Raw genomic sequence first — 10,921 nt, forward strand, 5'->3', positions numbered from 1 at the left:
CGCGAATTAAAAAAAAAAAAAAAAAAAAAAGGAAAACAAACAACGGAAGTTTATCAATTCCAAAGTCGTGTCAATCACTCAACACGAAAATTGTCAAAACTTGAAGACAGATCACACAGTATCTCATCGAAATTACGAAACAACCAGAATTTGGAACGAATTCAATTTATCAATCGCATCCAAGAAAGTCAAGAGAGATTCTAAAAACAGAACGAATTCAAAATCAGTTGGAACGAATTCGGATTTGGATCTGAACGGAAAATCGTTTGTATACATACATTAATCGTGTGATTAATATTCTCAAGAGAAGAATTAGAAGAAGAAGAAGAAGAAGAAAAAGCTTGTTAACAATGGCGATTGAAGAAATAATCGATTAATTTAATCATTTACATTCGCAGAAGCTTCGTTTAGCGGATTTTCGAACTCTGTCTTCGTGTTCGAAACTCGAATTCAAATACGGTTCGATCTCTTCTCTATTCACGATCTGCACGAATTCAAGCTCCATTAGTCTTCTTCTACAACTCGGAGGTCTCTTCCGTTTCCGCGGCGCCGGCGGACATTGCAGTAACGCCGGAATCTTGTTCTCGGAGGAAGTCGGCGTGCGGCAGCATAATTCTTCTTCTTCGGCGGAGGCGGTGGCGGTGGTGTCGATACTCTGTTTCTGAATTGTGTCGCTGTGATCGGGCGCTGATGAGGACGAGCGTGGAATTGGAAGGTTGAGGTCCGGACGGCGGACGGTTTCGAGGAAAGTGCGTCGGAGATCGAGGCCTGTGGACATTTCTGAGAGAAGTTCGAGGCGGTGCAAAAATGGGGAATAATGTTTGTTTGGGGGTGAGGGGAGTGGGTATTTATGTGGGTACCAAAATGGGTGAGATTAAGAAGGCGTGCATTAGAAGATAATCCAGAGAGAGAGAGAGAGAGAGAGTTCTCTTTATTCCCACAAACTAAGGGGAAAAGAATCTTATGATGGGGATGGAAGTTGGAATGTAAAACATAAAAAGCTTATTACAATGAGATTAATTACCACATGCTTGAGAGGGAGGGGAATTCACTTTCGAGTAAAAGACGAGCTCATATGAATGAATCGGGATCATATCTGAACGAGAGTGAATTTGGGGATAGTATGATTAAAAAAAAATTAAATGAATTAAAAGTTACTGTCTAGCTTATAACGTGTATCTTCATTTTCAAATTTTTCTAGGATGCATGTGAGTGGAGAAGAACATGCTGGAAGAACTCGTGTTGGTTTGTGGGGATAGTTTTCGCTCTTAAAAAAGAAGTAGGTTATGTGACTATGTCGGAAGGGATGCAAGGGAGTGTCGAGACCATCAAGTGCTGAATTCGAATTTTGAATTCTGGGTATAGATCGTTACCTTCTCGACCGTCAAATTACAAATTTGTGGATAGTATGATTAAAAAAAACTTAAATGAATTAAAAGTTACTGGCTAGCCTATAACATACGTCTTCATTTTCGATTACTGTTGGGTGATCTCCTAGAAAATTTTCTGGGATGCATGTGAATGGAGAAGAACGTGCTGGAAGGACTTGTGTTGGTTCGTGGGGATAGTTTCGTTCTTAAAAAATAAGTAGGTTACGTGACTATGTCGGAAAGGATGCAAGAGAGGGTCGAGACCATCAGGTACTGAATTCGAATTTCAAATTCTGGGTATGGGTCGTTACATTCTCGAGTGTCAAATTACAAATTTCGAATCTTGGGCATGGATCATTATATTTTCGAGTCATAATGATGTATTTATATCAGAATTGGTCTATAACTGTAACTTTATTTTTGAATGAAAATTTAAGGAGTTTTTTACATTTTTTACTTTCTTTTACTTCAAGAGAATTTACATCACGACTATAACGTTCTCATTCAATAATTTTTCGTTATTTTGTGTAATTTGAAGAATATTAAATTTAATAAATAAAAAATAACAAAATCTATGTTAAATTTTTTTAGTACAATAATTGCATATATAACATATTAGATAATTGACTTAAAATATTTGGTGTAACGCTATAAATTTCCATCTATGATAAAGTCTTAAATTATATATAAATTATCAATTATAAAAATATTAGGTGGTGAAGCAAATTAGGAGGAAAACTTTATAGATTCTATTTTATTTCTATTTAATTTTTCTAATATCATATTAGACCAAAATGAAAAGGGTATTTAGGACAACTCTATCAAGAAATAATGTAAAATTAGGTTTAAATTATATAATTAATAGTTCTCTATTATATGTAAGAGATTTATTGTCCTTGTTTTTAAATGATTTTAAACTGAATTATATATCGAGTCTTAATAAAGTTTAAAACGGTAAAATTTCAGAGCTACCGTAAAAAAATAGGACAGCTAGATAGCTCATTGAAATGATTAGTAGTTTTACTATTTAAATTACCTATTTTGACTCTTCAAATTGTCAATAGTGTATTTTAATAATATAACTCGATATATCAAGGTGACTCTCTAAAGGGTATTTACGTCTTTTCATCGTTATTATTATTATTTTTCTTTTATGATAAGTCTTTTTTAAGTTATAAAAATATTTCGAATATATTACATTAATTAATTTGTAACAGCCGAGCATGTGAAATAAATACATGTATATGAAGCTTATAATGGCATTTTTATATCAACAATATATATACTATATGTATCGATATAATTTTGCTATTTACGTCATTAAGGGTTTTAATTATTAAAATCAACTTTATCTTTTCACCTAAACGTGAAATTTAGTCATTTTATCTCTAATGCTAAATAAGTGTAACTAAATAGGGTTTAAATTTCAAAATTTTAAATTGAATATTTGGATTTTACATAAAATGTTAATTTAATTTGATTTATATGACAACTTATTTGTATTAAATATTTAAATTCACTTATAAATTTTATAAATTTAATACATATCCGTAATGGGTTTTTTTTTAAAAACCGAGTAAAATAAGAATTTTAATTATTTATATTTACGTTTGATGTGTATGTGTAAGACGTGGCCTAAGCATGCACGTTTATGAAACACATCGGCAAATTGCAAATGAATACATGCAGGAAACCCTAAAGGTTCGATGTGCTTAGGTGTCTCACTAGAGTCGGCCATGAGAAGCTTGGTCTCAGAGTTCTCGTAGCTGAAAATCCCTCGTCCTAAATCCAGCTCACGTACTACTTTAATGGATAAACAATCGATAGAGTTGTATGGTCCTGGCCTATAAATGAACTTTTACGAGAATATCCATTTTTATATATAGTTTTTGTCAAGATGACGGATCTTGTACAAGAAAAGCTAACCAAAAGACTATTCTATAACCGACATGAAACAACTTAGATGAACCCTCGAGAACTTCGAAAAGAAATAAAACTTCTAAAGTGCTCGTATTGAACTCCGATGAACAACAGAGTTTCAACGAGCAACGTGGCAGAGTGTCACGACGTGATTTGTGCTTGATTGAGCTAGAGAAGTAAGAATACTAATGAGTAAGAAGTTGATAGAAGGGCAAATAAGAAGAAGCCACGTGTCGAATGTAGAAGAGAAGCAAAAGTATCCATGGGAAGGATCATGTTAAGATTGGGGCGATCTGGTAATTAATAGCCTTACCCGATCTGGGCGTCGTGGGCTCTCTTGCTTTTTGGACATAGACATGTGGACACTGCTGCAGAGAAAGTTCGTTAGTCCAATCCATGCTTTTTCCCACACGCGCTCAACAGCGCGTGCACATCACTCGCACCTTTTATTTTTCTACATGTTCGTATGTCGTCTCTCGTGACATACTCATATGATTGCACATGCAAAAGAAAGGAACTTGCTGTTCAAACCTACCATAATGTTGCTTAAACATGCCACGGATCTGACGTGGCATTTCCCAATTTTTTAATTTTATTTTATTTATTTTTTCTTTTGAATTTTTGTTTGCAAGTTTGGATGCATGAGAACATCGATCCAGACAAACTTTTTGCGTGAAATTTTAAATATTCTCTTGTTTATTATAATCATATATGGTCTTGAATTTCCACCCTTTATTTGTACTATTCTAATTTAACAAAATATAATAATTAAAAATATTATCAAAATAATTAGATTGTTCCAAACATAGCCAACAAACACTATATCACATGCACTTGCATGTCTCGACCCCAACAGTAAAGTTACTGTGAGATCCTACATCAGTTGGAGTGGAGAGGTGAACGAAACATTTCATATAAGGGTGTGGACGTCTCTCCTTAGTAGACGCGTTTTAAAATTATGAGGTTGATGACGATACGTAACGAGCTGAAGCAGACAATATCTACTCACGGTAGGCTTGAGTTGTCTCTCTTTAGTAGACGCGTTTTAAAATTATGAGGTTGACGACGATACGTAATGAGCTAAAACGAACAATATTTACTTGTAGTAGGCTTTAGTTATCTCTCCTTAGTAGACGCGTTTTAAAATTATGAGGTTGACGACGATATATAATGAACTAAAGGGGACAATATCTACTCGCAGTAGGCTTGAGTTGTTACAGTTACTTAGTATTTCTAGAAATACTCAATCACGTGCTACTCTTATTTTTCAGGTAAAGGTAAGATTCTTCTACGGATGATGGCAAGACCATAGAATTAGAGTTAAGGTATTCGTGTTCATGTCTGGTTGGTAGCCCTTAGGTTAGATCCATACTTGTTTTATTTTTATTTAAATTCACGTCGACATGACTTTCCACAATGGTATGATATTGTCCACTTTGAGCATGAGCTTTCATGGTTTTGCTTTAGGCTTCTTTAAAACATCTCATACCAATAGAGATAGTATTTTTTTTATTATAAACGCATAAACACTCCCTAAATTAGTCGACGTGTGACTTTCATCCAACACATAGGATACACTTATTTTTTATTTGGTGAATTAATCTGATTAAAATACATAAATAATAATAATATTTAAAGGAGGAATAAGTCAGTAAAATTTGCAAAAAATGTAACGGTGGGATCACGCGCGTGGAGTAGCGGCGGCAGGAAACGAACCTCAATCGCGAAGATCCAAGCCCAAAACGGTGCGTTTTGGAGCATCGGATACCTTGGATTATAATTTTATAAATAAACAAATAAATAATATTTATAATCATTTTTAATTAAAAAAAAATGGGGTGAAAATTGGATTAGGATTTTGGATGGGATTGGGTTTACCAAATACCAACTCATAGCCAAAAGGTGAATCTTTCCACGTGAGTTGTCTGGTAGCGTACCAACTGCTTGGATTTCAGCATTAATCATCCGCTTATTATTATCTTATGCTTATACACATTTTTTATTTATTTATATAATTACTACAAATTTCAAAACTTTGACACTTATACCGTTCTCCTATAATCTTCACTATTTTTTATTTTTTTCGGGTTTTGTTTTTATTGTCCGTCTTCTTTGAATACAGCTGACTAAGGTGTACGTAATGTTAAAAATGTCAATTTTTTATTAAAAAAATAAGGGAACGTGGGATCCGTTAGTGACCAACTAATATTTTAATTGGTATAAATGGGGGCGGTAATTAATTTTTACTTTTTATTTTACCTACTATTAGTTTTCTTTTTTAATATTTAATAAATGATAGTGAAAATATGGAAATAATGTTGGAGGAAAGACGTTGGGGATTTTTTATTATATGCAAATTAAAAATAAAATAAAAAAGTAATATATTTTGTTGTTATTTATATGAACTTATTATAAATTTTTATTTCCCTAAAAATTTTTACTATTTCTTACAATTTTTATAATTATTTTTTTAAAACAATAAATAGACATGTCATTGTCAATTTTAAATATACATGTTTCCCTTTTTTTTTTAAAGATGTTTCGCGACTGTGAAAATAAATAAATTTAATAAAAAAATATTATTAATATGCATTTTTAATATTTAATTCAAAATAATGATAATTCATATAAGCATGGTATTAAATATGAGGACCCCATATGTTTGGTTACATGAAATATTTACAAGATTTCTTGGACACACAAATCTAAAAAACTAGACTTGTATCGAGTGAATACACGAATGTAATATTTCAAAATAATAATAATAAATAAAATATATGATATTCCCGTAATCGAGGCTCGACTCCTTTGAGGATCCTATTGATATGGCTAAGTTTAAGGCATAGTTCTGATACAATGTTAAATGAACACAACTCTCCGCAATGGTATGATATTGTTCACTTTGAGTATAAGTGCTCTTATAGCTTTGCTTTGGGTTTCCCAAAAGACTTTATACCAATGGAAATAGTATTATTTCATTATAAACGCATGATTGTTCCCTAGATTAGCGTACGTCGGATTTTCATCCAACAGCAACTAATATTTGTTTTAAACTATTTTTAGTCATAAATTCACATATTAATGCTTACTCTCATTGGAACGTGATATCAATTTATTTATGTTTTCTTAATTTGTATGCCATCACATGTCCTATAACTTTTACCTTAGCTCGTCCTCGAACCAAAACCTACCAGATGAAGCTTCATTTTAATACCATCTCGAACGTCACATAATTAATATATATATAAAACTCATCTCTAGCATTCTAATTTCAATTTATATTTATAATTTAATAACTTGATTTAAAAAAGGTTAAATAGAAACCAAATCTTGAGATAATGGAAGATTTTTAGGACCACAAGAGAATGAAAATAATGTTCTGAAATTTATATTAAAAATTAAAAAAAAAAAGGCTAAGCACAAACTAAAACGCGCATTAAGAAGGTAATAATGGATTAGAAGTCAAATTAAAGTAATGCCCGCGCAGCCACGCAGCTCGCACAGCTCCCAAAATTCACTGCATAATGCTCCACACGTTTTGTTTTTTATTTGTTGGAGTTTAACCACCCGAGTCAACCCACGTTCTTTACTGCCATATTTCTAATTTTAGTATTTTCTGCTAATAAAGTATTGAAATTAAAAAAATAATTTAAACTCTATTTGTTAATTATTTATTTTTTTAATTTCTAAAAAAATAATTTTAATAAATAAAATCAAAATAATTTTTTAGGTTGAATTAGATTTTTCTGATTTAGGTTGGTTTGAATTTTCGAAAAATTGAAATTTGGCTCGGTTCTTGACCTGACCAATATGAAACTAAGATACAATCTTACCGTACTCTAATGAAAATTAAAGATATTTGACATTTGCAACGGACGTAATGATGTATTATAACTTATAAATATTTCATATTTGAATTTTATGAGATTTTAATTATTAATATTTAATGTAATATGTATAGTATACGAGTAATTTTTTTTAATAATTAAAAAATAATAATTTGAAAACTAAAAAATAAAGAGTTGAGTTAAGTTAGGTTAGGCTGTGAACTCTATTCTATTCCGGTGGTTTAAATCATCGACTCAATCAACCTAAAATTTTAGGTTAATCCAATATTTTTTTTAGATTTTTTATTTTTTTAATTAGTACCATTTATTCGGAAAAAAAAAATATATATTAAATAAAAACTATTTATTTATTTGAATTATTGTTTCAACTATTTATTAATTTTTGAAAAATACGGATTTATATAAATGATGAAATGATCAGTTTTTTTATTTTAATATTTGTGTTATTGAACAGTTCATTTCACACATGAACATGAATTATAGTTATTTCATTTGTGGTTACAACTTCCAAACTGTCTCTCAAAGCGACGTCGTTTCGGAATTTATCCACAACTACCTAATTGTTGATTCTTTAAAAATAAAATAAAAATTTATTATTGTTTTTTTTTTTTTGTTTTAAATACGTCTAATAAGTAAAATATAAATTACGAAAATGTCCAAATTCCACACTATCGTAATCAGCTATCTGGTTTCATTTCCGTCTTGGGCTTGCTTTCAAACGAAAAGCCCATTTGGAGTCAGAAACCTCAAGAAGCCCACCAAGCTCTTAAGGTGATTGCTTCCAATTCCAATTCCTCCTTTGTCCACTTCTGTCGGTTACGTATCATCTTCCGCCTCTCAATTTTAATACACGTCTAGAAATGAGAGGTTTTCACACTGTTATAATAAATGTTTCATTCCCCTCTCTCAACCGATGTGAGATCTCACACTCCACCTCCCTTAAGGGCCAGCATCCTCACTAGTACACCGCTGAATGTCTAGCTTTAATACCACTTGTAACAACCTAAACCCACAGCTAACAAATGTTATCTGCTTTGATCTGTTACGTATTATCGTCAGCCTTACGATTTCAAAATGCGTCTACTAGGGAGATGTTTTCACACTCTTATAAAGAATGTTTCATTTCCCTTTCCAACTGATATAGGATCTCACAGATCATTATATGAGTGATCTTCCTTGTTAAGCGGGGGGCTATCCTTTCCTCTTCTACTCGAGCTACTTCCTCCCTCTCCAAACTCTCGATTTATATATAAACTTGGAACAAGCTTATAATAAGAAAATATATAAAATTATATAAATAAAAAATATTTTGCACATTTAATAAATAAATTAAATATTTTATTTATTGAATTAAGGATGGAGGGAGATATTTTTGTTTATTTATTAATTTTTGACAAGACGGAAATTCTTGTAGTCGAAGTCGGCTATAACTAGAGGGGTATAAAAGCGAAACGGAACGCTGAAAACGAATCACTCATTCTTTTCACTTCGCGCTACTCTCGCTTTCTTGTTCCCTTGACAACCAAGCTTCAAACAGTACAGTTTCCCGCCATTTTTTACGAGGCGAAGGTTTCGTTCAATCTACTCCATCGTGCCGGAGTCATTTCTGTCGGTTGATGGCGACGGAGATGACTCCGGATTCGGTGGTCTCGGCTTCATTACGTTCAGTGACCGCTCTCTTTCGAGGTGAAATCTTAAGCAGCACCAGGAGCAAGGCAATGTGTCGTCTGATTGCCTTATCTCGCGTTCTCGATCAAACCTGGTTGGATCGCTACTGGTTTGCGTTTAGAAGGAGAGCGTTCTTCGTTTTTTGCTGGCTTTTCGTTGCTCATGTTGTTCATTGTTTCGTTGTTTCTGGAGAGTCAGATGACTTCGGTGTTCTTGCCGCAGAGGATTCCTCGGAGGTTCATAGAAGGTAATGATCTCGATCGATTGCGCTTTGAGGATCTTTTTGGTTATCAGAAATCGAAGCTTGCTCTGGTGAGTGTTCGAGTTCCGAATCTTTCTTGCATTCTCAAGTTATGGTTTAATTAGTCACTCGAATGAACTTATCTGACAATGAATTGAGTTACATGCTTCACTATCCATTTCTATGTCTTCTGTCTTGGAAGACGAATTCAAACTAATATCATCGCTAGGTTTGGAATAATAGAATGTGTTGATTAGTTTTTTTGCTTTCTGAAAGAAATTATTTGTACGACTTTCTAATTAGAGCGATATGCATACCTCTAGTGCAATGATAAATCGAACGTTTATATGACTAATGTGCCCTGCCTTAAGACTTCTAAGTAACTCATACATTGAGATCTATGGCTTTGCTGATGGTATTGATCTTTTAAGTGACTGAGCCGGAAGTTACGAGCACCTACAAAAATGAAGGTATATCTGTTCGAGGTGGTGATTAGCGCATCACTGCGTTGCAGTTCTTATATTACGCTATATCATCGAAACTGGCTAACTGCATTACAAAGTTGCTATCTCAAGTCAGATTGAAACTATTGTTGTCGATTTCGACAATTAGACACCAGAAACTTCTTACCAAACTCTCGGATCCGAAGCTTTTGTGAACTGCTTTTATCTTCTTTGTACTAAGTGCTTCTTAAACGATACACACGAGCATGCACTGGATTTTAACTGATACAATTTTTTTCTTCTTTTTAAAGTGAAGTTGCATTAAAAATGAAATCCTTTTTTTAGAATATATAGTCATGAATTTTGACCTTTGAGGCATGGAAGAACTGTAGGTGAAAAACTTCGAATGACATGATAGATACAGTTAATGGAAATGAACTGTGGATTCCGGTGTGCGCCTATCCCACTGTTCCTACTGTGATCATCTGCCAATAATATCATCAATTTGGAATTGGTATGTTTTTGCGTTTATATAAATATTATAAGCTGACGGAGTTTTCACTTTCGACTCCATGCTGATAATTAGTTGCTTTCCATACAGCGATCACTGTTTGTTTCCCAATCTATAAGATTGTGTCATAGTGACTGAGTATTATTGGCTTGTAGAGATTCAAAATCCTGTTCTTAATTACTGGCAATGAAGAACATGAAGAAGCTTGGATGTGTTTGAGGTGAGGTATTTGACATTGCTTTTGTTACTTGTATTGCATAATCGATTTTTATTTGCTCAAGTAGCATAGTGTAAGAAGTCACATGATACATGATTCTCTTGGCATATTCCGCAAGACAGGGTACGGATGTGTCGTTGAAGCATCTGAGACTCATCGAATTTGAGGAACTTGGATCACCTTTCATTCATCGTATGTCCACTACAACTTTCATGTAATTAGTTTTCTTAGTGATTGGGATTGAACGATAACATCGAACAATGAGAAGTTCTAGATATTATTTATGTTTAATATGGTTCGAAAACAGTGGACATGGGAAGGTTGTTTTTTTTTGTAGATTGGAGTTTCTGTTGCTTCCAAGTTCTATTCTCTGTCTGTCACTTATATGCTTTAATGATATAGGGTATAACTTATCTATTGAGGTTTGAATTCTTTATCTATAGAGACTTGAACATTCTACTAGTGGTATAGAGGTCTAAATTCTTTATGGTTTTCCAAACTTAGATAATGAAAAACGTAAGTGTACAAAACGAAGGCTAGGTACAAAGGAATGGCGTTATGTTGTTATTTTCAATGGTTACATGGATGCCTTTAGGATAAGACCGCTACGTATCATATATGAGCTTGTCACAGTCAGTGGATGCACCACCTAGTTTCTGTTCTTGGTTTTTTTTTTTTTTTTTTTTTTTTTTTTTTTTTTTTT

The 10,921-nt window shown here is 32.9% G+C and overlaps 2 protein-coding genes and 1 long non-coding RNA gene across 6 annotated transcripts in view; 1 reads left to right on the forward strand and 2 right to left on the reverse strand.

Annotated features, from left to right (window-relative positions):
* Window positions 1-10,921, reverse strand: part of LOC111449692 (phosphoglucan phosphatase DSP4, amyloplastic-like) — a 28,174-nt gene that overhangs the window by 5,232 nt on the left and 12,021 nt on the right. Inside the window, exon 15 of one of the 2 annotated variants that reach the window (XM_023089698.1) lies at window positions 7,116-7,118. The gene's annotated coding sequence lies outside the window, so the exon portion shown is untranslated. Of the gene's footprint in view, window positions 1-1,765; window positions 1,777-7,115; window positions 7,119-10,921 lie in introns of those variants that run through there. The other variant, XR_002711702.1, reaches the window with a different exon arrangement.
* LOC111449695 (cyclin-dependent protein kinase inhibitor SMR1-like) lies at window positions 203-831 on the reverse strand. The gene has a single exon (XM_023089701.1). The coding sequence runs from the start codon at window positions 776-778 to the stop codon at window positions 383-385; it is 396 nt and encodes a 131-aa protein (XP_022945469.1). The 5' UTR covers window positions 779-831; the 3' UTR covers window positions 203-382.
* LOC111449697 overlaps window positions 8,609-10,921 on the forward strand; it is a 5,287-nt gene continuing 2,974 nt past the window's right edge. For 2 of the 3 annotated variants that reach the window (XR_002711704.1, XR_002711706.1), the window contains exons 1-4: window positions 8,609-9,118; window positions 9,802-10,004; window positions 10,157-10,221; window positions 10,341-10,410. This is a non-coding gene — a long non-coding RNA (uncharacterized LOC111449697). Of the gene's footprint in view, window positions 9,119-9,801; window positions 10,005-10,091; window positions 10,222-10,340; window positions 10,411-10,921 lie in introns of all 3 variants that reach the window. The other variant, XR_002711705.1, reaches the window with a different exon arrangement.

The sequence above is a fragment of the Cucurbita moschata genome, unplaced genomic scaffold (genome assembly GCF_002738365.1).
Source record: "Cucurbita moschata cultivar Rifu unplaced genomic scaffold, Cmos_1.0 Cmo_Scf00011, whole genome shotgun sequence".
Lineage (NCBI taxonomy): Eukaryota > Viridiplantae > Streptophyta > Magnoliopsida > Cucurbitales > Cucurbitaceae > Cucurbita > Cucurbita moschata.